We start from the raw sequence: 27,714 nt of genomic DNA, 5'->3' as shown, positions 1-27,714 counted from the left end.
GGGCCGACCACGTGCTCCGTGCCGGAAGCTGCCAGGAACCCGGGACGCCTCTGCTCCATCCCGCTTTGTTGTACTTTGCCCGAGGCTTCTTCTCTGGCATCGATCCGCCCGCTTTGCACCGCGCTCCTGTGGGTATTGAGATCTATCCTGCATCCATCCTGCGTTTCCGACTGCTGGCGATTCTCCGGCACATGTCTCACACTCGGGGGAAACCAATTAATTGCAGTGAAACGACTCGAGCAGTCTTCGTCCAGGGTTTGGAGACCATGATCAACAGGTGCAGTAAAACGTTGAGCGAGCAGAAGCCGGACAGCAGAGATTCATCCCGGCCTCTCCTGACTCTGCAGGAGCGTTTCCTGTGATTGATGGCCGGGGATCAAACAGTGATCCACATTACAGCTGCTGACAGATTTACTGTAATAAGCTGTGTTTTATAGAGTCTGAACACGGTGATAAAAGACTCCTGAGAGTTTTAAGGGCGAGCTGACACCCGGAGCCGGTGCAGCAGGAGGACGTCTCTTCCATGTGGACCAGAGGAGAGACCGGAGTGGACCTTTATCCCCAGATGACTCGAGAGGGGAAACTACTGTTGCTCTTTCTGCAGCGGACGCCTCCTGACCTTCCCTTCAGTGTTCCTGTCACTCCTCAAACTGGGCTAACGAATGTGTTTTCTACAACCCACACACTGGTTCCTATGCTACAAACAACCTGGATTGAGAGGATCATGCACACAGACGTATGCAGGAGATGTCAGAGATTATTACCTCCTGCACAAGATGTTATGTTTTAACCCAGAAGAGAAGAAAAACCTGTAACTACCCTCGATATGTCGCTGAGAACATGTGGATCTTTACTGGTTGTGACAGATTAGCTGCAGAATTTAAAGGATGCTGAGCCCTGCTGGAGGTATGAGATCATTCTGGTTTATTTTGGGGTTTTTGTTTTCGTCATTTTTCCTCTTTTAGCTCCTGACAGAGTTCGGTCGTGCTCACCTCCACTCGGAGGCGTTTCCTCCCCCCAAGGTGAAAGCGTTGAATCATCAGTGCGCTTCATAAACTTCCTGGAATGAGGCGTAGCGCTGCAGCTTTGGATTCCTCTTCCCCTGATGTGACTGAAAATACCCCCATAGAAACTCTGCTATCTTCAAATACTCCTTTCAAAGTACACATTGCATTATTAATTTCCACGATGTAGAATCCACATCTCCAGATTCCTCTTATTTCTTGAATCGTCTGGATCCCCCAGTGGCTGAGTTTACCTCCGGTTCACCGCTGTGACTCGGGCTCTCGGGCCGCCCCCCCGGCCTCCTGTCTGACTGAAGCTCCACACATCTCCGGTTTCAGCACACACACACACTCAGGGTGGAGCCACACTACACGCTCGCCTTTAGACCAAATCCTCGGGTCCCAGAGCTCCGCGATGCTGCAATTAAGCCGGATCCAACCATGCATATGGATCAGAGCTGTTCCTCCTGATTCCCTCCCCTCCTCAGCCTGGGACAGAAAAATGAAAATACACCATTCTCTCTTTTAAGCTCACAATTAGGTTCACATATTATTTCCCCTTCTCAACACTCAGATTCAGGCGTTCTGCCTCTCACCATCCAGGGGGCATGTGTACGTGAATATTTCCAGCATTTCCCGCTGAACACAATACATTAAACAACAGCTTCACTGCTGCTCCATCCCTCTGTGGACCCGGCTCGCAGTGGGAGTCCACACAAAGCACGCAATTCAATGTGGCTGCGGCGTCGGTGTGCGTGCAGCTGCCTGGTCCTTACAGTAGCAGAGATATAATCTGTGTTAAAGAAAAGCCTCTGATACCGACTTGTTCATCTTTACCCTGTTATGCTCCTGCAGCTCGGTGCACGCCTGAGTAACCTATAACACACACACGTATCGACAGCCTGGGTGCACACACACAACACGCCTCACTACACACGCACACACACGCCGCAGCGCTAATTACCCCCTGCTGTGCAGCAGTGGAGATAATAACCTCCATAACACTCTGAGAGCTGATGCGTGTGGAATGAGTTTCACATCCAGTTCAGATCCCGTTCGTCTCTTTCTTCACTTCACTTTTGTTTTTTTCCTGTTTGTCTGGATGAACGCCAAATGGCTCAGTTTGCCCCAAAGAGGGCGTCGACTCCGGCTTCACATCTGGTCGCCATACCTCCCCACCCCCCTAGTCCTCACATGCCAATTACCTCTCTCTGCCGCCTCCTTCCTTTCCTCTATCACCGCTCCACCCTCTCACCTGTGGAGCTTTCTTTAAGCCTCACTGACTCGTGGTGACTCCGCCCCCCTGGTGTGCCTGGCCGCCGCCCTCTGATTTAAGACGAATAACTCACGGCCGCTGTCCTGCTAATTGCAGCGTTTTCTGTGAGCACTTTGAATTCATTTAGGCCAAATTACCAACAGCAGTAGTTGCTGAGATGAATTGATTAATAGACTTCTTTTTAATTAACCCCCGTGCGCCTCTTTCATTTTCAGAGCATGACTATCGATCCACCGGCGTTCTGAGCACTTTCTCATCTTCAGAGTCGCTGAGCAGCTACATCAGCAAAATGGAGATTGGTTCTTCATATTTATGCAAGAAATCAAAAGCACAGAGAGTTGTTTACAGACAGAGACACAGTTTAGTTCTGTGACAGTCAGGGATGTAAAACCTTTTTCCTCCGGGTTATTGAAGATGTGGGATAACGACAGAATTTGGTCTTTACAGTAAATCCCTTATATTTGCTGAGGAATGGAAGGATGTAGGTGGAGAGCTCAGAATGAGACGGTGGAGTCGAGCTGCTGAGACTCAAACCTCCACCGAGGCCCAACACTTTCATTACAGACCCACATTCAGAGATACTGGTATCCTCGAGGTGAGAGAGAGAGCAACACAGATCTGAAGGAGGAATCCTGCAGCTCATCTGAAGACCGATGCTTATCTGCATCCTCCTCAGAACTCGCTGCTTCAGAGCGATGCACTCGTACACAGAGAGAGAGAAACAAGAGGGAAAGGAAGTGTTGGTTATTGAGCTTGGACTTTGTATAGGGGAAAAAAAAACCCGACTTCCTCTTTACTTAACATAAAGCTTGCGGTGTGATCTTCAAAATGTGGCGTAATTACAGAAAGATCAAATAGAGCCAAAGCGGCTAATGCTAATACCCACTCGGGCTCCGGACTGTTATGAGGGAGAGGAACGAGGCCCATTAATAATGAATCCAGTGTCATCATTAAGGCGCCAAATGATTAAAACATATCTCCCAGCTTCAAACGCTGCTTTGCTACCCTAGAAAACGCTGCAGTCGTGGATCTGCAAAGCAAGAGAGTCCTTCATTCTGCTGTGTGAAATAAAGTTTTGCTCTTTTTATTCTTTCATCTTCACCCTTTTTTTTTATCCCTGAGCTTTAAAAGACCAAAGAAACATCTTCTCCTTTTGAAAGGAAACAACCGTCCAGGGTCACGTGGCGTGAAGCAACAGGCGCCTGTCGGGTTTGAACTTCCAGGTCGTGACTCGTCTTGGTTGTGATGTCACCGGAGTGATGTCACACAACATCCTGTCCTGTCGTTGCTCGGCGTCTCATCAGGAGACATCGAGAAGTAGGACGCTCATCGACATGCAGGCGCACGGTCGGACGCCATTTCCTGATCCCACAGTTTATGTTCTCATCTCTTTATCTCCACTTCTCATCTTTTCATTGGAACGCCATCACCGTGCTCTGTGTTATCAGCGCCGCTTGTGTTCCGACACTTTGACAAGGAGACCCGAGTGGCGTCTGGGTTTGTTTCCATTAGCGGCCGTGACTCGTCCACTGGGAGGGGGGGAGGGAGAACGCCACCTAATGGAATGGTAATGGCCCCCCACGGTGCTCTGCTCTTAGATGTTCGGTTTCTCCTCCTCACAGGTCAGTGTCGCCTGACCCCGGCTAACTGAGCTACCTGCATGCAGCCACAGGCCCCCCCCCCCCCGCTGAGCGCTAATGACCTTTAACCCCTTTAATCCTGTCTACTATCACTGATGAGAAGCTTCCTCCTGATCCTCCCACGACCTTCAGCTCCCTGACGCCGTGGTCAAACCTCTCCTGTCGTCAGGGAGTTAGCACGTTAGCACGTTAGCACCAATCTCACAATGGGAAAGGAAGTCATTCAATTCTTTAATGAGCCTCTTTCACCACATCTTTAACCACGTTTATTCCTGGATGCCTCCCGTCCTCCAGCTCCGTGCCAGACTCCAGGATCCTGGCTCGACTCCCGTCCTGCTGACAGACTCACCAGCAGATGGACGGGGATGAAAACATCTCCTCCTTGTTGGAGGTAATAAAGTTTCTGCTTCTAATAAAGCCGACATCGATGGGGCTAGGTTCAGTTTCCCCGGCACGGAGCGACTTGCAGATCCATCCCGGAGCTCGTCTCAGCAGAGATGATAATAAACATCTCCCTCAGGGGAACTTAAGACCCATTCAGGCTGGATTTACTCCTCTGGGCCAGGGAGGAGGAGGAGGAGGAGGAGGTGGGATTTTAATACGACCATCACTGCTTAGTGGTTTCAATCCTGCAGGAGCACGTTCTGTGTGCCGGTCCTTCCCCCCCCACCACACCAGTGACCATTACAGTCACAACTACCTGCTGTTTTCCTGACAACTCGCTGGTCCTCCTCTCACTCGAGTCCCGTCTGGAGCGATGCTGTATTTTAAATTGGAACCTGACAAAAGATGCTTCTTTTTTCTTTTTTAAAAATCAGCTCAGTGTGAAATTTGCCTTGAGAAACTTCAAATGTTGATATTCTAGTTTCTTAATTGTGTCCTCATTTTATTAGTGTCCTGAGTTTATTTACAGACGGACAGAAAACAGGTGAATGAGAATCCTTCTTGTCTCGAGGCAGAAGAAGACACACGAGAATAAGAATGAGTTATTAATGAGCTTGTTCTTTAAGAAACAGCTTCTGAAATATCTGGTAAATGTTAATGAATAGATTACAAACGCTGACTCAGTAAATGTTTGTTGAGAGTAATTATGTGGAAGGGAACGAGACAGTGAGGAAGTGGAGGGTCAGACACAGTTTAAAGTTTTCTAATCTTTTGTTGTCGTCCTCCCGGCTCGTCTCCCACTAACTAAGGATGAGTGAGTCAGCATTTCCAGCCGGTCGTCCTCGGAATCAAACCAAACAACTATGACTTCATCAAACTCACTCGTTAGAGCCCAATTCAGTTGTTTCAGGAGATTAGATTTACTCGTAGCCGGACTTTTGACTTTTTTTTGACTTTCTCCCTTTTGTAAATGATCCCAACTCCGAGCTGTGAGGTTTCACTTTGCTCCTCGACAGAAACTCAACTCATTTTACTTTAATTTCTTATTTCTATTTGAATCTTATTTTCCTTACTTGTCACAGAAGAGCAGGAAGGTGAAAGTGTTGAGTGGACGTGAGCTGGACCGAGGCCCAGAACCATGCACTACGTTAACCATAGAACCAGATGGAGGCAATTCACCGGTCAGAGTTGATTTGCTGGTGTGTGTGTGTCTGCCTGTGTGTGTGTGTGTGTGTGTGTCGGTGTGGGTCTCAAACTAACCGAGTGGGGGGGATGAGTGCTGCAGCTCCGTGCCAGGAAAAGACAAATTGCCCATTTATCCCATTGTAGGTGTCAGTTCTAATGGGGGGGGGTTAGCTCTGTTTCCGACTCTTCTTCAGCGTTTTGCTCCATGAAAATATGTCGTGAGCTCGATTTGAATAACAAACGCTCTCCAGGAACTCCTCCTTTTGATATTTAGTTTCCTGGAAGTTTAATAATAGCTCACATTTCCAGCTTGTGTGTCGAGCGGCTCAGCGGCTCCACCGTCCTGACCGCCCCCCCGATGGTCCGCTCACAGTGCCCTCTAAATTCCCGCTTTGATGTTCTCAGCTTGGGCAGTTTTACCAAAAAACACTATGAGCAGCACAATAACAGGAGAGTGGGGAAACCTCCCGGCACAGCACTTCTGTGCCGGGAGGAAACGGCACCTGGCAATTTATTTGATGAGTGAGCTGCTTGACCTCTTGACCTCCGGGTCCCGGAGACTTATTAAAAAACTCCCAAACTTCAAGAAAAACCACAGAACTGCTCAAATGCTCAGATTGATTTTGAAAAAGCTCCCAAATTTCACCAAAGTATGATTGTAGAGTGAATATATTCGGCACTAATCCCTCCACTGGCACACACACACCAGTACACACACACACACACACACACACACACACACACCGCTGCTCGTTACACTGATTAGTATTCAGCGCGGCCCCCTCTCTTTGGCCGGCTCCTTTGTTTGCCCGTGCTGATTGGAGGGTCTCTGGTTAATTCAGATGCAGGCAAGCGGTGACAGAAGAAGCTTATTAGGGTCCGCCCGCCCGGCCCACCTTAAGTGCAGAGTCTCCACTTCCATTTTCATTTGCCTCCATTATTGAATTTGCTGCCTTCTCATTCGTCCTGATTGCATTTTGTGTCACCTCTAAAAAATATAGAAAAATAAATCCGCCTCCCTCACCGGGACCGGGACGCTCAGGTGGGAGACCGGCATCGTTACAGGAAAGTGAAGACTCAGGGAAAAGTTTGGAGATGTTTATCCTTTCAGTTTGTTTTGATAAAATGGACGACCCCTCCTCTTCCTCCCACCGCCGAGGAATATATATATAGATAGATAGATAGATAGATAGATAGATAGATAGATAGATAGATAGATAGATAGATAGATAGATAGATAGATAGATAGATAGATAGATAGATAGATAGATAGATAGATAGATACTTTATTAATCCCGAGGGAAATTCAGATCATCCAGTAGCTTATACAGTTAAACACATACGGAGAACATATTTACAGATACAGGAATGGGATGCAATGAGTCAGTGTCCAGTAGGGAAGTGTTCTTGTGCTGCTGGAGTGGAAATTACAATAAAATATATAAATATATATATATAAAACAACAAAAATAAATACATATATAAATATATAAGAATATGGAGTGATAAAGTCCTTGCATGGGGCTAGTATAGCCAGTAAAGGGATGGACAGTGGGTTGGTATATAATAATGAGATGAGAAGAGGAGAGAAGGGGGGGGCAGACTGAGGTAGACTCATGAATGAAGCCTAAATATCTGGGACTGCTTCAGTTTCTATGTCCAAATTCATCAGGATATGAAAATGCATCTTCTGGTTTCCTGATTATGAATCTTCCTCTAAACGAAACCTCCATTGTTCACTTTACATTTCCTCTAAACTTTAAAACTCTTTACTTCCTGATCTGTAATGAGAGGGGGTGTGAACGTGTGTGTTTGTTTATAAGACGGAGACGAGAGCGGACGGGTGGAGTCAGAGTGGGTGGAGGAGGAGGAGGAGGAGGAGGAGGAGGAGGAGGAGGAGAGGAAGAGTGATGGCAGGGATTCATTTAGCATCCGTCGGAGCTCTAAGTTAGAGAGAAGAGAGCGAGTCGTGAGTGAGCTTCAGTAATCTGCTAACACGGAGCATTTTTCATAAGGATTCATCGCAAAACAATATCATTCGAGACTGCAAAATTTAATCAGGGGCTTTAAAACACAATTATGGTTATCAGGGAGGACACGGCTGGATGGGGGGAGCCGGGGTGGGAGAGGGGGGGGGGGTGGGGATGGAGGGGACCACCCCCGCACTGTCTGCATCCCGGCGCTCCTCCTCTCCCATTTGTCACCCGGCACAATATCTCTGTGGCTGGCAGAGCTAATAATGGAGAAGTGTGGAAACGGGACCCAGGAGACCCGGCTCCGCCTCCTCTCTGTGCAGATCAGATCAGTTCCCCTCAAGTCACAGGCCCGCCCCCACCCCACCCACCCCCAGCCGCCGCTGTGGATCTGCTGGTGAGGAATCGTATCATTTATAAAACACAGCGCGACCCTTTGTCAGCTTTTTAGTTGTGTGAATAATGCAGCTTCTTTATAAAAGGTGCGACTGCAGGAGCCGAGTGTCTCCTCTGCCGGAGAGAGAGAGAGAGAGAGAGAGAGAGAGAGAGAGAGAGAGAGAGAGAGAGAGAGAGAGAGAGAGAGAGAGAGAGAGAGAGAGAGAGAGAGAGAGAGAGAGAGAGAGAGAGAGAGAGAGAGAGAGAGAGAGAGAGAGAGAGAGAGAGAGAGAGAGAGAGAGAGAGAGAGAGAGAGAGAGAGAGAGAGAGAGAGAGAGAGAGAGAGAGAGAGAGAGCGGCTCCTGGCTCGGCTCTCGGAGAAGTTCATTTCATTCCGGTGACTCGTCGCAAACCAAACACCAAACACACTCTTTTAGTTTCTGCTGATGCGTTTCTTTTTTCGCGCCTCGAGGCTGAAACTAGTTGCCTTTTTTTTACTGTCTCTATTATCTCAGCAATCTGCAGCCGTTCATCTACCGGCGGCTTGTTTGCAGTCTGGAGACTTTACTCTTATATTCACGGGACCTGAGAAGTGGTTTCCACTCCAGCAGCTTCTCTCTCTCTCTCTCTCTCTCTCTCTCTCTCTCTCTCTCTCTGCAGACCCCCTGCGGTTTCTTCGGTCTTTAGAGTAAACACGCTTGGAGGCAGACTACAGTGGAGTGTACAGTGGAGTGCTTCTCAATTACACACGGTTTCCTCTGGGACCCGCTACTTGTTTTCCACTCAAGTCCTGTGTTTACCTCACATTGTGGAGTTTCTCTTTCTTACTGTAAATTGGCTTATTGTTAAATCAAAGATATTTAGCAGATACACGTCTGAACACTTTCCTCCTTTTCCCGGATTTGCTTGAATTTGCACAAACACTTATTTGTGAGCATCCTCTCGCTCCGTTTCCTTTCTGCCGCGGCTTGTTTCATTAGAGTCGGTATTTTTATGAGCATTGCAGCCATTAGATAAAAGAGATTTTTACACTGAACTCCTTATTGTTCCCTCGGTTCCACTCGTGGAGCTGCAGCGTTTCTCTGCCTCGTGTACGTGTGAGGAATCAAAGTGCCGCTGTGAGAAGCTTTGAAACAAACGCCGCTCGAGCTATAATTCAACTTCTGTGTAGAGTCGTGTTATTTGTTAGCGTTCGTCCACTTTCCTCCGGCTCGCTCCCTCTCTGAGACTCGTAATCTCTACAGGTGATTGTCCCTGTTATCCGAGAGCAATTGGAAAATGTTGCCTGAGCTCGAAACACCATCTCTCTGCGTCGCCGACGCCGCCGTAACTTCACTCCTCCGGCTCTCGTGAGAGTCATTATTTTCCAGAGTCACAGATTTGTCGCCATTTCAGTAATGCTCATCGGCGTTCCCTGAAGAGGTTGCACTCTAAGAAAATGAAGGCAATTTGTTTGGTTCCCCAGTTCGACACCTTCTGTCACGCCAGCTGTCGGCGCCGTGTCACAGGCCACGCACAGCACCAGCAGCCGATGCATGTAAATGACTGCGGAGAGTTTACATTTCTCTTAGATTCCATCGGCTGGGATACAAGTCTGCAAATAAAGCTTTGGCCTGCTGGGTCGACAGTAAAACCATGGAAACAAAAAAACACTTTGAAAGGATTGTTTCTGCTCCATTAATCTCTTCAGTGCATCTGCAGAGTTTTACTTTTTAACAAAAATACTCTTTTTACTCGCTGACTCATTCCAGTTCGAATCTGCTTCTGTCAGTGAAGGACCTGCAGATATTTCACAATAAAAGCACAATCCCAGAGGTTTGTAGTCTTCTGGTTCATGCAGCTGTAACCAGGGAGGAGTTGAACCTGTAGGTGCATCCAGAATTTAACAATAACAGATTTATTAACTGAGGAGGAAACAGCAGCAGCAAATTAAATCAGTATCTGACTAGGAAACCATAAAATATATTTATGAAACAAGGAAATTTACGACCTCGGCCACGTGCACACTGGATCTTGTATAAAGCAGCGAGAGGTGTTTCCCTCGGGGCTCTTTACATTTCTCTCTGAAGCTCGGAGTGATTAATTGGCGTTTAAGAGGTAAAGCCTGGACTTAACTCCTCAGCTCCTCCTACCAACGCCAGGCTTCGTGGAAAGGAGGCGACCGAGCTCCAGGATGCGTTCCCCTGTGGGACAGGAGGTGTTTGTCAAAGGGGGTTTTGTTGTGTGTCTGTGTGCGGTGTGACACATGTTGTGTGACGTCTGCATGGGCTTTCCGTGTGTGTGTGTGTGTGTGTGGTTCAGGAGAGGAGGAGGAAGGTGCAGCAGGGTGTGGAGAGAAAGAGTGATCATCTCCATTCGTCTGTTCCTCTGTGCTCAGCAGGTCCCGGTGAGGAAGCACATGTCGAGGGGAGGGGCCGGGCGGGTCTGAGGGGGGGGGGCAGGGAGGCTGGAGAAATGATGGTAATAAAAAAGGCGAACAGGGGATCGGCTGGAGCTTTAGAGACGAGACAATAGCTGCAGAGTGGAGGACTCGTCACTCGAGGACAAATCACCATCACAGCTTCTTCATCAGCGTAATGAGAGAGAGAAAGGGAAGTGGGCCGAGGGGGGCCGAGTGGGCCGGGGGGGCCGCGGCGCTGATGAAGACTCGTCAGCAGCTCCCTGCAGAGCCATGGTCACTGATTGGTTCCCGGGACGTCACTGCCCAGAAACTATTTCAACCTCAGTAAAATCACCTTAATTGGCTGCAGAGGTAACGGATCCACTCTGCTCATTGGCCCTTATCGTCTAATTTGAGTGTGTGTGTGTGTGTGTGTGTGTGTGTGTGTGTGTGTGTTTGTGTGTGTGCACAACACAAATAAATAACACCTCTTCCTGTGTCGCTCTTACCTCCGGAGACACTGGGAACTCGTCCTCTCTTCACCAGTCCACGTCAGTGATCTAGAATAAAAGCTTTCTTCTCCGGATGTGTTTCAAATCTGCAGAATGAGAAACTGTTATTTTATTTCCCCAACATCTGCAGATTTCACCAGTATTCCGACCCCGGCTATAAGTTAATTTGTCGACCACTCAGACAAACTCTCAGCAGGTAAATCATCAGATTGACTCTGTGTGGACTTGTTCTACGATAATAAAGGAAGCAGATTGGAATCACGCAGCCGTGACCAGCAGGTAAACACTGTGATATAAAGTCTGTTTCCTGTTGATCAGCAGAGAGGGAAACAGTGAGACGGGATGTGAAGAGAATTTGTTTTTACCTTTCATCCAGGTTATTAATATTCTGAATATTGTTTTCATTAGTGTGTGATTTGTCTCGGCCCAGTTTGCTATCGGGTAAAGTTGGAAGTGTTCATTTAAGTTTAAATTAAATGATTTTCACGTAACTTTTACACGTTTTTCAGGAGTTTTACTTTACTAAAAATGTAAATCCATTAACTCATAGTCAAATTGTCTCTTTTAAACGATGAGATTCTCAGATTCTATCCGTCTTCTCCTCCAGTGACGAACTCATCCTCCGCTGCCGTTTCCTCTTCACATCTAATCTCTGATTCAACAAGACATTTCAACTTTCTCCTGATTCCATTTCCTTTTCCTCCGTCACTGAGCGATTCTTTGTTTCACTGCCAAGAGAGACGCAGCAAAACTCTGCTCCAGAAACAGTTCAGAACAAACCTGACCTGAGCATATGGAAGCTGAGCCTCGGTGGAACACACGCGATCAGATGAGGAGACAGGACTTTCTTTTTGTGTCCATTTTTAAAAAGCGTCCAAAGTTCATCAAAGCGTTTTCCAGTCGCCGGTGCAGAGCTGCTCGATAGCATCAGTTCAGAGCTTCACAGTTCTCCCACTTTGCTTTTTCTTCTGCTCCAATCATTTCTCTTTGGCTGAGCAGAATTCAATTAAAATGAAAAAGTGCTATTGCTATTTCTATTATGGAAATGTAGAATCACTTAAAGGAACTCAGGACGTTATCTTTAAATATTGTAAAAGCTGAAATCTGCCTCCGAGCTGAAACAACAGCTCGTTCCTGCAGGTTTTACTCTCATGTTCTGTTCTTTACTTGTGACCGGAACTGGTTTAGCATTGATTGAATGATTTAGATAGATAGATAGATAGATAGATAGATAGATAGATAGATAGATAGATAGATAGATAGATAGATAGATAGATAGATAGATAGATAGATAGATAGATAGATAGATAGATAGATAGATAGATAGATAGATAGATAGATAGATAGATAGATAGATAGATAGATAGATAGATTACTTTATTCATCCCCGAAGGGAAATTAAGTCGTCATAGCAGCCGGTATATTTGAATACAATAAAATATAATACAATAGAATAAAATAAAAAATATTGAGGTAGAAAGAATAAAAACAGAAACACAAGATAAATAGGTAGATAAGGTGCAGTGGCAAGATGATGGTAATAGTACTGATGATATGATGGTAATGTTATTGTTAGACAGTTTATAAACATAGTACAGTATATATAGGATATAATATAACATAATATATTTATATATGATAGTAATTATACCAATATAATAGCAGTATATAGTAATAATTGCAGCAACAGTATATATAATAATAATAGTAAATTTAACATGTGATGTCAAACTTTCATTCAACAATCCCTTAAATTCTGCACCAGATCCATTATGATCATTTGGATCTAGATCTATAAACATATATTAAGTGTTAAAAAGACTCTAATCTTCTTGTTTGTGTGTATTTTTACTCCCTAAATTAAATAGCAATAGTTTGAAAAGTAAGAATCTAAAAAGTTTTGGAATCCTCCCGGTGAATAACGGACTCAGTTTTGTTGTGCCGGGCTTTAACCGCCTCTCTCTCTCTCTCTCTCTTTCTCTCCGTCCTGTTGTTCCCTCTCTTTAATGTCCTCCCGTCTCTCGATGCAGGACAATAGCTTTTACGGCCGCCTCGTGAATCACAGAGAGCAGAGGTGGAGGGGAATCGGTGGCGGTGGCGGCGGGGGGGGTGGTGGTGGTGGTCGGCTGTATATCTCCCGACCTGATGGGAAGATCGAAGCTGTGTGGGGGCGGGGGGGTGGGTGGGGGTGATACTTGGGGATGATACTCGGGAGGAGCGCTGGAGTGTTAATGAACGACCACCTGATACAGGCCTGTCATCCCACTGGGAGAGTTAGTGCACTCGGCTGGATGAGCAGCAGCAGGAGGCGGCGAGGAACATGGCGGGCGGATTGGGAGCGTTTGGACCCGAGTGTGCAGAGTGGCGAGTAGGGAGGAGCCACGTGGAACCTCTGTCCTCAATCTCCGCTACAAACCACCGGACAACATCTGCTGACTCGGCGGTTTTAACGTCACATAAAACATTTCTCTGAAGCTTCAGGGTTTCGCTCGGTGGTCAAAACGTTTCTTCACTTTTTTAAATTACAGCTACAGACCCGAGGCCGGTCACATCAGGATCTCCTGCTTGGCCACACCCACTCTATCATGTTTCATTACCGCAGATTATAATCTACAAATGATTCAAAGACAAAAGAGAGAATTAATCTAATCTACAGATGATTTAAAGACGAACGAGAGAATTAAATGTGTCTTCAGTTTATCCTCCGATATAAAGCCTCAGTCACATGGACCACCTCTCATTCCTGCTGACTCTGCACTCCACTTGTATTTGAATAAAGCACCGCCCGTCTCCTCTATCCATGAATGTAAAACAGCCCCTGATAAATCCTCCATTGTGACGGGAACATGATTACATGGCGCCGCGGCGTGCGGCCGTTCAGCGGGCAGACGGAGCGCTGTGTCACCTCTGAGAGGACGCCGGATAAATGTCCCCGTCTCCACCAAGGCCCACTTCCTCCATCAGGGTGGCGGGGGGTGATGATTAGCTTCCTGCTCGCACGTTCGCCCCCCCCCGGCCTCTGAATCCTCCCTGGGACTCAATCACTGATAATAATCTGCGCCCGGGGAGATAATACCCGTCTTTACCTTCTACATAATCCAGATCTATAATCTCAACCACATTGTCACTTTTTCTCTTTTTTTAATATCGAATTTCATTTATTCTGACAAGTGCTTTTTTCCTGGAATCCGGCGCTTCTCCATATTGAAGGGTGAAGAGAATCATATCTAAATCCCTGAGCACCAGTCACCAGCAAAGGGGGGGGGGGCTCAGGTCACGGCTTCAGAGCGAGATGGGGGGGGTGGGGGGGATTACCGCGGCATCATTTCATTCAGTGTCCGTTTCCCAAAACCTGGATTAGCAGCAGAGGGAGAGATTAGTGTTTGTTATCGTGCTTCATGTGCCGGCATCTGTTAAAGCCACTCCTCCATATTGGTGCTATTAAGCAGATAGATATCAGCCCCCCCCCCCCCTCCTTATATTATATTTCCGTATATATTTCAATTTAAAGAACCAGTTCAAGCTTCCATGATTCTCACCAGTTCCTCATTCGCTAAACGCTCTCGCATCTGCAGCCGTTTACTTTCCCAGTTTTTTAATTAACTCGACGAGGATCCCACGTCCTGGCAGCGGCTTTCAAACTCATTACCTCTAATTCTCCAGCTGAATAAAAATACTTTGCTTCTGAATTCATAATGGGGCTGTTTGTGTGAAATGGATTTGCTGTTTTGGGTGGAGTGTGTGAAACATGTTGTGTGTCTCTCAGAAGCATCTTCATGCTCAGATGCACCTGGAGGAACATCAGGCTTCTCGGAGCTGAGGAACGATGGGAGTTCACCTTGAAGTATTGATTTCCTGCCATCGTGTACATGTACTGTAAATCCATCTCTCTCTCTCTCTCTCTCTCTCTCTCTCTCTCTCTCTCTCTCTCTCTCTCTCTCTCTCTCTCTCTCTCTCTCTCTCTCTGTGCAGAGATCCTGAACGGGGGTGTCTACGTCGACCAGAACAAATTCCTGTGCCACGCCGACACCATCCACTGGCGTGACATCATCAAGAACCCCCAGGCCGAGCTGCTGGTGGTTCCCTCCAACAACAGCAACCTGGGATGTGAGTAGGGTTGCAAAATTCCGGGAATATTCAAAGTTGGAAACTTTCCATGGGAATTAACGGGAATAAACGGGAATAAACTGGAAATGTTGTGGGTAATTTATACTAACTGTATTTACCTTGTCATATACAGACATAAATATAAACATGTTGTTGTGTCATAGGCTGATTTGAGCCCTGAGGAAACTTTGGGCACTTGACTATATGCTTCTGCATCGTTGTGTCATTCTTAACATAGGTCTTTGCACAGTATTTGCAAATGTACACAGCCTTTCCTTCTACATTGGATGGGGTGAAATGTCTCCACACATGAGAGAGTGCACGTGGCATTGTTCTGTAGAATAAGATGAGAAAAAAGTTTGTAAAAAAACACTAATGCAATGCCAGAGATATAAATAGTTAGCCAAACAATTGGAATCGTCTGTAAACATATTTTACAATTGATGGATAAATGAATGGAAATAGTCTAGATGAACAGATGAACAATCCTCAATCAGCATGCTAATATATTTTCCCAGTAATATCATGGAAACTTACCTGACTAGTCCTTCACTCTACAGCAGGCCTCAGTAGCCCTGCTGTAGAGTGAAGCATGCTGGGAGTTATCTGTGCATATGATGGCGAAGGCTCCCACCCCACCACCAGCCATGTTTCCCTCTCTCTCTCTTTATTCCTCCTGTTTGCCTGCTGGTCGTTTGGAAGCTAAATCACAAAGTGTTAGATCAGCGTGTGAACCTCTGCATTGTGGCTCTGCAGCGAAGCCCATGGAGCTGCTGTCTGCTGCTCTCCCACTGAAATCCCAGTGAATCTGACAGCTGGGTTGAAGCTCGCCCAATCCCCCCCACTCCCTTGGTCCCTCAGCTCCCTCAGCTCCCTCAGCTCCCTGGACATTAGAAGCATCACTATCCGACGGCTGTGAAAGACCAACCCTCTCCCTCTCCTCTGCACGTTCTTTACATCGAGCTCTATGCTCATTTTAAGCGAGCGGCGAGGAAACTAAAGAGAAGTTGAAGTATGTTCTGGTCGATGTTTGTCGTAGAAGTCGATGATGAAGGAAAGGACCAGTACTTATAAGTATAATAATGTTTATTACACATAAGTTTCACAGGTCAGGACGAGCTCTAGAACTCGGAGAAATCACTCTGGACATTACAGGCATCGCTATCCGACGGCTGTGAAACGATACCTCTCATTATATTGTATATTATATCACATCTCCAAATCAAGGCTGTAACTAATGATTGAGTTGTTTTCTAATTTGCTGATAAATTAATACATCAGTTGTTGATTCTTGAAAATTCCACAGAGCCCAAGTAAATTTCTCGTCTTCTATTTTCCAACCAAACTCAAATATATTCAACGATAATATAGAAGAGCAAATCTAAGTTTTATCGATTTCAATTGAACGTGATATAAATTGAACAAAGCCAATGGATGATGTCACAACTTTTCATTTAGTTTATTTCCTCCATTGGCTCTAAATTGTACAGAAGAAGTTCTGAATTATTTAAGTTTGAAAAATTTGAGATATTCTTTTTTTTTTTCTGGTTTTAAATCCTATCATTTCTCCCTCTCCTCTGCACGTTCTTTACAACGAGCTTCTTGCTCATTTTAAGCGAGCGGCGAGGAAACTAAAGAGAAGTTGAAGTATGTTCTGTTCGATGTTTGTTGTAGAAGTCGATGACGAAGGAAAGGACCAGTTCTTTCAAGTATAATAATGTTTATTACACAGAAGTTTCACAGGTCAGGACGAGCTCTAGAGACTCGGAGAAATCACCAAATAGTGAGATCTAAGCAGCCGTGGTCTCACACATTGTATAGAGAGGTTAGCTCCGCCCACGACTTCGGGTCACATGTCATCCCACCTAAGGCCTTCTGCCTAATAAGGACGTGTTTCCTACATGAAGATGAAAATGCAATGGTCAAGGACCTTCCTATTACCTTCATCCATCAGAGGTCATTCCCTAGGTCAGAGGTCATTCCACAGAGGGCTGGAGGATGTAAATGTCTGAGAGTCACCAAAATAAGGATTTCCTGTGTTCATTTAAGTTTAAATTAAATGATTTTTGCAGAACCTTTACATGTTTTAAGGAGAAAGGCAGTAAAATTACTTCTAAAAAACGTAAATCCATTAACTCAGTCAAATTGTTCCCTTTTAAACAATGAGATTCTCAGATTCCATCCATCTTCTCTTCCAGTGACGAACTCATCCTCCGCTGCCGTTTCCACTTCACGTAATAAGGACATGTTTTGTGCATGAAGATGAAAATGCAATGGTCAAGGACCTTCCCTTTACCCTCATCCATTTGCTGGTCAGAGGTCATTCCCTAGGTCAAAGGTCATTCCACTGGAGGACTCTCTGGGAATGTCTGAGAAAATAAGCATCATAAATATCAGCCTGTCATGATATTTAATCACATGCTGAAATCATTTACTCTACGACAAAGTCTCCAGGCACAGAAGACTAGAATAGACGAGAGGGAAACGTGGAGAGATAAACACCACCCCTCCATCGCCCCCCCACTGTACACCACGACCTCTCTTTGTTCAGCAGAACGTTCTCTCTGCACCGTGTCGCCAGCCGCTCGCTCTATAATCAGACTTTTATTTAAAGTACACACGTGGAAAAAATAATAAATTGCTATTGTGTTGATGAGATGTCAGCGTGAGGAGGAGGAGGAGGAGGAGGAGGAGGAGGAGGAAGAGGCAACAAAGAAAGGGAGGAGGAGGTGGGCCAAAAGATGACAAGAGAGCGAGTGGGAGTTGGGAGTTGAGGCGGGGGGGCGGCTGTGCCAAGCTGTAGTTAGTATTTAACATTAACAGCCCCCCCCCCCCCCCCCCCCCACTGTGGGAGTGGCTGAAGGGGCAGGGTGACAATCTGCTGCTCTGTTCCACTCACTGTGTGTAATTAACCCGCAGTCAATTAAGACTGGATGACGGCCGACTGGCACATGAAGGCTGCGAGCGCCCCCCCACCCCACTCCCCCCCCGCCCCGCCAGCTCCCCCACTGTGACAGAGAGGGGGGGGGCAGGCCTGTCTCTCCGTTTAACAAGTCGCCAAAGTGAGTGAGGCGAGTGTCGGGCGAGCGAAGGAGAGTCAACAGATCTGTCACTGTCGGCGGGCCGGGGAAGTTTTAAGGGCGTGTGTGTGTCTGTCAGTGTGTGTGTGTGTGTGTGTGTGTCAAAACAAATTGTGAAGTTTGCTGAGGAGTTGTCTGATGTTGTGTGTGTGTGTTCTGATGTTGTGTGTGTGTGTGTGTGTTTGTTCTGCAGGCAGACGCTGTCATCGCTCGTGTAACGGACGCTGCTGGGGGCATCAGGAAGACCAGTGTCAGACCCGTGAGTCCACACACACACACACACACACACACACACACACACACACACACACACACACACACACACACACACACACACACACTTAGTCATATGTGTGTCACTTGAAGGGAAAAGTTCAACCACATAAGGACATAAAGTTTATTTAACTTTGCACCTAACCCAGATCAAAACCACAAAGTCCTGCATATAAATGAAAAAACACCATAAAAATAGAAATAAACAATAAATATAAACAACAAGAACACAATGATTCAAGGGGGGGGGGGGGGGCTTCTGAAACAGGATTGTGATTAAACTTTAAATCCAGGCTAATGAAATCTGTCAGTGACCTCCTGTATTTACTGCTGAGAGGAACCGAGCATCCTGCAGCGTCTGCTCTGAATTAATCTGTAATCTGCTTTAATCTGTTTAGATCTATTATTATTATTATTATTATTAAATTACTCTTTGGCACATCTGCTCCAGATGAAGTTAAATAAGATAAACGAATAGAGTTAATATCTGTGTGTTTGGCAGCAGCAGCGTTAATAAAACACCAGAGGACCGAGGGCAGCAGGAGAAATGTTGGTGCTGGTTATAATTATGGGATGTTTGAATCTGGTTGAACAGAGCGAGAGGCTGTTGTCCTCACGCGAACACCGACTCAGAGCCTTGTTATTTCCCTCTCTCCTCCTGCATCATTATGGTTCCAGCCCGACAGATAGTGAGCGCAGCAGTTTGTGAACTCCTCGGCTCCGACTCGCTGGCGTCTGCGTCTCCTCTGTCGTGCTAACACCAGGGAGGCGGAGCCACTTCAGGTACAAGACAAAGAGTTAGCGCCGGGCTAATAACACTGACGGATGCAGTTTCCTTTCGGAGAATGAGGAAAAACTCTCTTTGCAAAGGGAACTAATAAAGCCGGGATTTCAGGGGAATTATGAGCCCAGTTGGACGATGTGAGTCCATTTGGCCGAGAGGCAGATTTGGAGAATCAGGGGGTTTGGTAGATTTGTGCCCAAACTTTATTCATGGAGGAGAAACTTCCCATTGAGCTGAAGCTGGAGGAGAAGAGGGTCGTTCAAGGTCGTGAGAGGAGGAGACGTCCAGGGACTTCCTGGTTCCGGTTTCAGGAAGCTGTCGAATCTGGACATGAAATAAAACCAAACTCTCCTGATACCGAAGCTCCTGTAAAATGTGTTCACGACCTGAACTCCACATCAGATGCTGTCTGTGTGTGAACGTGTGAGAACTTTTGTGTGTTTGTGTGTCAGACCTTTAAAAAGTGCGTCTTCTCTCTCTCCCTGTGCAGTGACGAAGACGGTGTGTGCAGAGCAGTGTGACGGTCGCTGCTTCGGTCCGTACGTCAGCGACTGCTGCCACCGCGAGTGTGCCGGCGGCTGCTCGGGGCCCAAGGACACAGACTGCTTCGTACGTCTCACACACACACACACACACACACACACACACACACACACACACACACACACACACTGTCTCTCTTTCCTTCCCTCTGTCTGTCCTCTTCTTACAGACACTGATCCACTTTGTTTTACCGCCTGACAAACTGTTTGTCATCACGCCGGCCCGTTAAAAAGCCGGCGCTGTGGCTTCCTCCCAAAGAGCAAATTGGTGATTCAGCGTTTCCAATTAATATCACCTCAACTTCTTCCTGTTGCGTCAACTTGTGGCGGAGGATATTGTGGTTGTAATTCACAGAAAGGTTCATCCAATCCAATTACGGTCGCCTCAGACGACAGGAACACTTCAGGGGATTATGGGGGAAACATTTCAGTGTTTACGTCTCGGCGGCTGTGGATCAGTGGCTCCGACTCTTCTCCTGTTCGGTGTGAAAGAAAGAAGTTCCTCATGTGACTCGGAGATGAAATGCTGCTGTAATACTCTGTGTTCTTTGTTTCCAGGCTTGCACCAACTTCAACGACAGCGGCGCCTGTGTGACCCAGTGTCCTCAGCCCTTCGTGTACAACCCCACGTCCTTCCAGCTGGAGCACAACCCCCGAGCCAGGTACACCTACGGAGCCTTCTGCGTCAAGAAGTGTCCACGTAAGTCTCCTCCAGCAGATCCACAGAAACATAACACTGCAGAAAACAAAGATGTTCATAACCACGTTTCATAATGAGGTTTTATCGTCTGTGCCGCGCTGTCCGCTGCAGAAGAAGCATTTATCCTCTCGTCTTTCCCTGAAATCAGACTCCAGGCGATTACTTAACGTGGAGATAAATGACTCAGACATGAATAAATGAATTGTGTCTCACTCAACTCGTTGCTGCAGCGTCTGTTTCAGCTTCTGGCAGCTTGAGAGAAAAAACCCAGTCCTGATTCTTCTGGAGTCAGAGAGCAGAGATAGAAGTGAAGCTGCAGCAACAGATTGAACGTTCAAGTCCCACTGATCCTCAAATGAGCAAAGCGCACTCGCACACAAACACGCTTCATTACTCCCCCCGCGCAATATACACAATTAGTTTTGATCATTATACAAATGTGATTAAAAGATGATTCATTTCTCAGCGTTAGAGGAGGAAACGCTGTGATTTCAATGGATTCACGTGATGGAATCTGCAGTGGGAGTCGTTTGTGATTAACTCAGCTTCTGGATCCTGCAGATAACTTCGTGGTGGACCACAGCTCGTGTGTGCGAGCGTGTCCCAGCAACAAGATGGAGGTGGAGGAGAACCGCATCAAGATGTGCATCCCCTGCACAGACATCTGTCCCAAAGGTAACACAAGGGTTTCATAAGATCCTGCAGGATAACAGCATGGACGGTACATGTGATGGAAATCTGGAGATGCAAGAGGCTGGAAACAACAAAGTAATCTACGTGTATTTAATAAGAGGCTTTCTGCAAAAAAGGATCAACACAGGGAAACCGCAAAGGTCTCAGAGTGAAGATAGAGAACAGTCAAAAACACAGATCTTATATAGGAGGGCTGAGGGCTGTCTCTTTGAACCAATCCAGACAGGTTCCATAGGAGGGGAGGGAGAGGACACAACAGCTGATTCACATGTGTTTCCTAAGGTGATAAGAAGACATACACTCTTTCCTCTGATGGGTAATTAAGTCGCAGGTCTCACTGTATTAACGTCATAAACAGTTCTGACCATAAAACAGCTCAAGTCATCAAACATTCGTTGTATGTAAATACAAGTCATAAAAGTCTCTTGAGAAGGCTTCAAACACTTACTGTCCAAATACAAAATACTTTTTAAACCTTGCTTAGTTAATTTTCTACTACAGTACATTTTGAAATGTGCACAGTAGAGCTCTTACATTCACCAAGGCCACTTCTAAACCACCATTTAAATCCACTCGATCCTGGTTCCACACACACATAGATGTTCGTCCTCAAAACAGTTGGAAATCAGTGTAATGTCAAAATCTTGTCAGTGTTGCAAGATATTTTTAAACATTCTTGCAATCACTGCTTTTTGCAGATCAACGCATAAAGATTTATGAGTTTTGTCTTGGCCTCTTCACTGAGTTATGTAGAAATTCATTCAGTAGCTTTTGAGTTTTGTTGCTGAGGAACAAACTACGGGACCGAGGTCGAAACAACCTCAAGATGCTGCAGGTCCAATTCTATCGGTTTATTACAACGTTGACTAATTGATTGATTATTTATTCAAGCGTCTGAAAACACATTGAGGAATAAGACCCTCATTTACAATGGTGCCGAGGGTACAATGAAGAGTTGATACATTGAAAGAAAAAGATAAATAAATAAGAATGAAATAAATATGCATATATAGATATACAGTAATACAAGAGAAAAGGTCATAAAACAATCATTTTTGACGATTCAATAAAATACTATTGTTAAGTTAACTAACAGTTACTGCAGGAGAAGTCAGTTGTACATGAGATAAGATTTGAGAATTCCCTTAATGAAATAAATGAGCAGATTTTTGGACCTCATTCCACATGTAGGGTGCCTTATAACAGAAAGCTGTCTTCCCCAAGTTAGTCTTAACACGAGGCAGATATAATCAAATGTGTGAAACTAGAGAACTCAACCTATTGGATTCAAACCGTGACCCAGAGACGTATCTGAGTCTGAAACCAGTGTGTGTGTGTGAGGCACGTTGTTGGGTCTGATGTTTGCAGTTAAAGTCTCCGTGTGTCACCTTGAGTGACTTCTACCTTCCATCAGCAGCGCGGCTCTGATGAAAGTGGGACTGATGATGTGTTTTATTGCCTGTTGTCCCAGGGAGCGTCTGCAGATTTGTCTGAGAGAGACGTCCACAGACAACAGATGGAGCTTTATTATATTACATGGAGGAAGGTGAGCGCAGGACACGCCACGGCCAGCAGACGCTTTATTTTCACCCTGGTTTCCCTCCATTGCTCTGCATTCTACTGTATGTACAAGAGCTTACTCAGTTAAACCCGTTTAATCTCATAGCTTCAAGCGAACGTGATGATACTGGATCAACACTCGCCCTCAGGATTTACTTCAAAACGCTTTTAAAGGGGAAAAGTAATTTATGGTTTAACAGGGAAAGCTTAGCTTCCAATAAATATACTTAAGACTGATTTATTGATTCTAATTAATCCAACAAAGCATCAGCAGGCGTACTCCTGCGTTCGTACGGGATCAGGCTACGACCTGGAGGCGGAGCATGACACACGCCGCCCAGACCAAGGTCACGGGTTTGACCCTCAGGACGGCGAGCGTGTTCCCGTGATGAGATCCTCTGTGACCTGCTCACTGGACCCGAGCAGCGGCTGAAAGAACACAAAGTGGAATCAGGCAGCGGATTCTTCCTGGTGTTCTCACAAAGGCAACTTCCCCTTCGGAGGGGGGGGGCGGCGGCGGCCGGGCGGCGGCGCCCTCTGATTGGCTAATCTCCTGATTGCATGGTCACGCAGCGGGGAGGGGTTAATGAGGGATAGCCTCAGGAACTGTGGGAAATGATAACAAATTAACATTTCAGATATGGAATTGGCTGGTATAAATCACTATCAAAAACTGGTTACACCACTTAATGCCAACCTGATTCATCATCGCTCCCCCCCCCACAGTCTCTGTCAGAAAGACTTGGCTCACACTAGACCGGGGGGGTAATTAATGCAGATGTAATGAATTCATTACGGCGAGGAATTGGCTGCAGATTGAACCCGTGCGTTCACAAGGATTTTTAAGAATTAAAAGCTAATAGCGGTCGGAGCTGCACAAGGACACTTTGAAAATATATCTGAAATGATGTGTTCCCGGGCGGGACACACAACACTGTGAGTCACATCAGGCTAATGTGTGAGTGTGTGTGTGTTTGTGTTGTGTTGTGTTAGTGTGCGACGGCATCGGGACGGGCACGCTGCAGACGGCTCAGACCGTGGACGCCAGCAACATCGACCTGTTCGTCAACTGCACCAAGATCAACGGAAACCTCATCTTCCTCATCACAGGCATTAAAGGGTGAGTGAGGGCCTGACACACACACACACACACACACACACACACACACACAGACACACACAACTGACCACAATAGTGTGTCTGCTTCCTGTCCTCTTCAGGGACATGTATCACGGTATCGGACCTTTGGACCCTGAACGCCTCAACGCCTTCCGCACCGTGAAAGAGATCACAGGTAAAAACCACCTCACTGGACTCACCTTGGAAATGTGTGTGAGTGTGTGTGTCTGTGTGTGTGTGTGTGTGTGTGTGTGTGTGTGTGTGTGTGTGTGTGTGTGTGTGTGTGTGTGTGTTTGTGTGTGTAATCTATTAGTCCTCGGAGGCGTCAGGGAAAGATGGAAGCTGATGCTGAAATCTAAAAGCTGGTCTGATGGGTATTATGTTGCTGCTGGTGTGTGTGTGTCTGTGTCTGTGTGTGTGTGTGTGTGTGTGTGTGTGTGCTCGCAGTATGTAGAGCAGTGTGTGTGTTTATTCATTAGCTATAAGAGGCCTAAAGGGATGAGCGCTACCTCATCTACAAACCCTTTTGTCATATTAAACTGTGACTTGCAGTTGAGCCAAACACCTAATGGAGTGAAACTGCATTTTCATAATGAAAACCGGAGCAATAAGGAAGAGCAATGGCTGCTGGATCCCACTCGCTTCCTGCTCCATCCCTTTAACGTCGCTTCCACACGTGCTGATTTGATATAATCTGTCATTAAAGCCAAGTGCAGCCGGACAAATTGTGCTGGGTATTAAATCCATCTTGGTAATTAGTGTACGTCGTCTCCTCCGAGGTTCTTCAGAGTCCTTGTTCCCATTTCCTCGGCTTCTTTTCTCATCATCTGCTCATTGAAAATCACTTATCAATGAACCATTGTGCATTAAAATGTCTTTTAACTGTGTGTAGGTTTCCTGAACATCCAGTCGTGGCCGGAGAACATGACGGATCTGAGTGTGTTCTCCAGCCTGGCGACCATCGGAGGCCGAGCTCTCTACAGGTGCGTGTCACTTCCTCTTCTCCCCCGTTTTGTTTCTCCAACCATTTCATTTCCAGCTCTTCCTCCTTTCTTTTTAAAACCTTTAAATCCTCCATTCCTGTTCCTCCTGCAGTGGAAGTGGTATTTCTCTGCTGATCCTGAAGCAGCGCTGGATCTCCTCCCTCCAGTTCCAGTCGCTGGATGAGATCAGCGCCGGGAACGTTTACATCTTCAACAACAGCCGCTTGTGTTTCTACAACACGGTGAACTGGACCTCGCTGTTCAGGACGCCGAGCCAGAAGGTTCTGATCCGCAACAACCGGGACCCAAAAGAATGCAGTGAGTTTTGTATTCTTCAGGAACATAAAACTCAAATTAATTCTGCTCTGCAACACTTCAGCGTATTAATTAATTCTGTCTGCAAAAAGTTATTTAATTAAAACACAAACTCCACAAAAGCTGAGCTGCAAAAGTAATAAATGTCCCAATTCTGCTAAATTAAGCCACAGATATTTGCAAATTTGCACCAATTTAAATAGCGAACTCTATAAAATGTCCTGGAAATAGTGTCTGGACATTTTCTGGATCCTCTTGTAACTTAACATCCGTGAAGTCCTCCTGAACTCTCTGACCTCTCCCGTGTTTCCAAACCGTACATGTGAGCTGCTCACACACCGACATGCCTGTTGCCAAGGAGACGGCATCACGGGCGTCTCCTCCTCCTCGGCCTTGGACATGAAAGCCCATGTTCTGCTCCCTGGGAGGAAAGAGCTTCATGCGTCACGCGGTGGATTCCGCTCGCCGCTGGGGAGGAGACATGTGGCTCGGCTGCAGATGGTGGAAGCTGCGTCCACCAGGGGGTTGTGTTTCTGTCGGGAGGATTAAAACCTTCTGAACAGATTCACACAGAACTCCTGGACGGACGGAACATGGACCAAGAGAAGACGCTGTTAGATTTAAAGATTCATGGATGAAATTGCCTTGAGAGTAATTCCTATTCTTGAAGAAAACAGTTTATTGACTCGTGAACACGTTATCTTAAGAATTCCTCGAGAGAGAGAATCCTTTCAAATGCTAAATTAGACCAACATTAAATATCAGTGGTCGAAGGTTAAAGGTCAAAGGTCACAGTTCCCTCATATACACATGTAAACAGTCTGGATCCAGAGGCGTAAAACCAGAAAACACACTCGTGGGCCACCGTAGTTTTTCTGCGGTTCATGTCAACAGCCAGTTAATGAGTGTTGTGTGTGTGTGTGTGTGTGTGTGTGTGTTAGAGATCAATCTCTTCATTAGGCTCATCCACCCCCCCCCCCCCTCTGTCCACCATTGACTGTGTAGCTGTTGATAAAGGCCCGGTCCTCACCGGGGACGTGTCACTCACCGACAGGCGGAGTCACACTCCCGTCCAATGAGCTTCATCGATTCTGAAAAACAAACAAACAGGAAAAAAAAGGTCTCAGTGTCCTGGGTGGGTGTTTAATTGCAGAGGTGTGGAGAATACAGATGTTTACCCCCCCCCTCAGCTATAACACACACATTAACCCGTGTCCCCCCCTGGTCTCCACAGCTCAGCAGCGGATGGTGTGTGACTCCATGTGCTCGGACGCCGGCTGCTGGGGCCCGGGCCCGGACCAGTGTCTCTCCTGTCGCTTCTTCAGACGAGGACGCACCTGCGTGGAGTCCTGCAGCCTCTTCCAAGGGTGAGTCCTCCGCTTGATCTGTGAAGCCTCACTCAGGAGGTCGAGCGTTTCCCTGAACCTCGGGTCGTGGTCGCTGCGGGACGCCGCGTCGTTTCCCCTTTGGGAGACGACAAGCGGAGGAAGTAGAATTAGATTCAAACGGCTCCTGATGCATGAGAATGAAGAGGAAACATCCTCAAGGGCTCTGGAGGAGGAGAGTCTAATTGCCAATTGGCTCGAAGGTAATGAGATGAACCAATAAGGGATTTCACACGGTGAACTCCAGCAGTAAAAGGAACATTTAGCTGCGTGTTACATCCTTTGTCCAGGATTCATCTGATCTCATTACAGCTCAACGACAGATTAGAGTTTGGGAAATGAGAGACATTTGTGACAGAATCCACTGATGCTCTGTTTCCAGTGTGAAGATCCCATTCAGGTCAGTGCTCTGCACATCAGAAGGATCAGCGCCGACTCACCTGGGGAGGAAGTCTTCTTTGTAGATTCAGTCTCCAGCCCTTTTGTGCTTCTCCTGAACGGAGACGCTGAGCATCGAACCACTTGAAAGCGCGCTCGTCTAAAATAAGAGCGACTGCACCTGCCACGAGGAGGAAGACGACTTCCCTCCCAGCGGTTAAGTCGAGCTTGTGTTTTCCCTCGGGGACGGATGGGAGGAGAGAGAGGCGGCGTGCGAGAGCGAGCAACCCTCGGTCATGTCGACTTGTTGCTCCGTCCCTTTTTCCCCGGCACCGTTTGTGGAAGAGAAGCTTTGAAGTTGCCGGAGAAAACAGCTCACAGCGAAGGCTTTGAAGGAGCCGGGCGAGGGGAAGGCGCGTGGCGGGCGCTCCTCTCCCCTACTGTAAATACACTCGCTGTGATGTATTATAAGTAACACTGGAAAGGCCCACTTCTGGCGTTGTGTCACTGGCTCGACTCTGGAATCAAAAGTCTATAACCTGAGGGTTCGCCCGCTGTAAGAAGTCGCCTCCTGCCAAGAAACACAGCTTCAAAAACGCATCTTTGGCAGAAAAGCAGCAGTTTCTCTTTCTGTTAGATGTGTGTTAGACCCGAGCGACTGCTCCTGGATTCTTCTTGTCTCGATGAAACCAACACGATACTTGATTTGTTCTCCTAGAAGTCGACTTGTGTGTTTGCTGCCTGGATGTTTAACTCGCTAAGTGTCGGGTGAACGGTTCTCTGTGTGGTGACAAACTGAGCCGGAGGGTGAATGAGACTCAACGGGACGACAACATGAAACCAATTGAATGAATGAGCATCACTGAGGTGGTCTACAAACCAATCAGAGTCAAGTATAGGTAGACTCCTCCCACGTAGGTCATGACCACAGGACGAGTGTATGTTCAAATAAAACTATGGAACAATCTCATGAAGCTGCTTCAGAATCTCAAAACCCTTGTTCTCCTCTGGATATTCTTTGGTTCAATAACTGTCACTAGTGATAAAAAGTGAAACTTTATCAGA

General features: G+C 46.6%; 1 protein-coding gene across 1 annotated transcript in view; it reads left to right on the top strand.

Moving 5' to 3' along the window:
* The window catches only part of LOC132996940 (receptor tyrosine-protein kinase erbB-4-like), a 99,510-nt gene that overhangs the window by 25,276 nt on the left and 46,520 nt on the right, over positions 1 to 27,714 (top strand). Inside the window, exons 4-13 of the mRNA XM_061067310.1 lie at positions 14,702 to 14,836; positions 18,110 to 18,175; positions 19,464 to 19,582; positions 20,074 to 20,215; positions 20,777 to 20,890; positions 23,462 to 23,588; positions 23,690 to 23,763; positions 24,481 to 24,571; positions 24,684 to 24,889; positions 26,121 to 26,253. Of these exons, the coding sequence (XP_060923293.1) occupies positions 14,702 to 14,836; positions 18,110 to 18,175; positions 19,464 to 19,582; positions 20,074 to 20,215; positions 20,777 to 20,890; positions 23,462 to 23,588; positions 23,690 to 23,763; positions 24,481 to 24,571; positions 24,684 to 24,889; positions 26,121 to 26,253 (1,207 nt within the window). The remainder of the gene's footprint in view (positions 1 to 14,701; positions 14,837 to 18,109; positions 18,176 to 19,463; positions 19,583 to 20,073; positions 20,216 to 20,776; positions 20,891 to 23,461; positions 23,589 to 23,689; positions 23,764 to 24,480; positions 24,572 to 24,683; positions 24,890 to 26,120; positions 26,254 to 27,714) is intronic.

The sequence above is a fragment of the Limanda limanda genome, chromosome 23 (genome assembly GCF_963576545.1).
Source record: "Limanda limanda chromosome 23, fLimLim1.1, whole genome shotgun sequence".
Classification (NCBI taxonomy): Eukaryota; Metazoa; Chordata; class Actinopteri; order Pleuronectiformes; family Pleuronectidae; genus Limanda; species Limanda limanda.
Note: the sequence above shows the minus strand (reverse complement) of the source record. Positions and strands in the feature narration are given on the sequence as shown.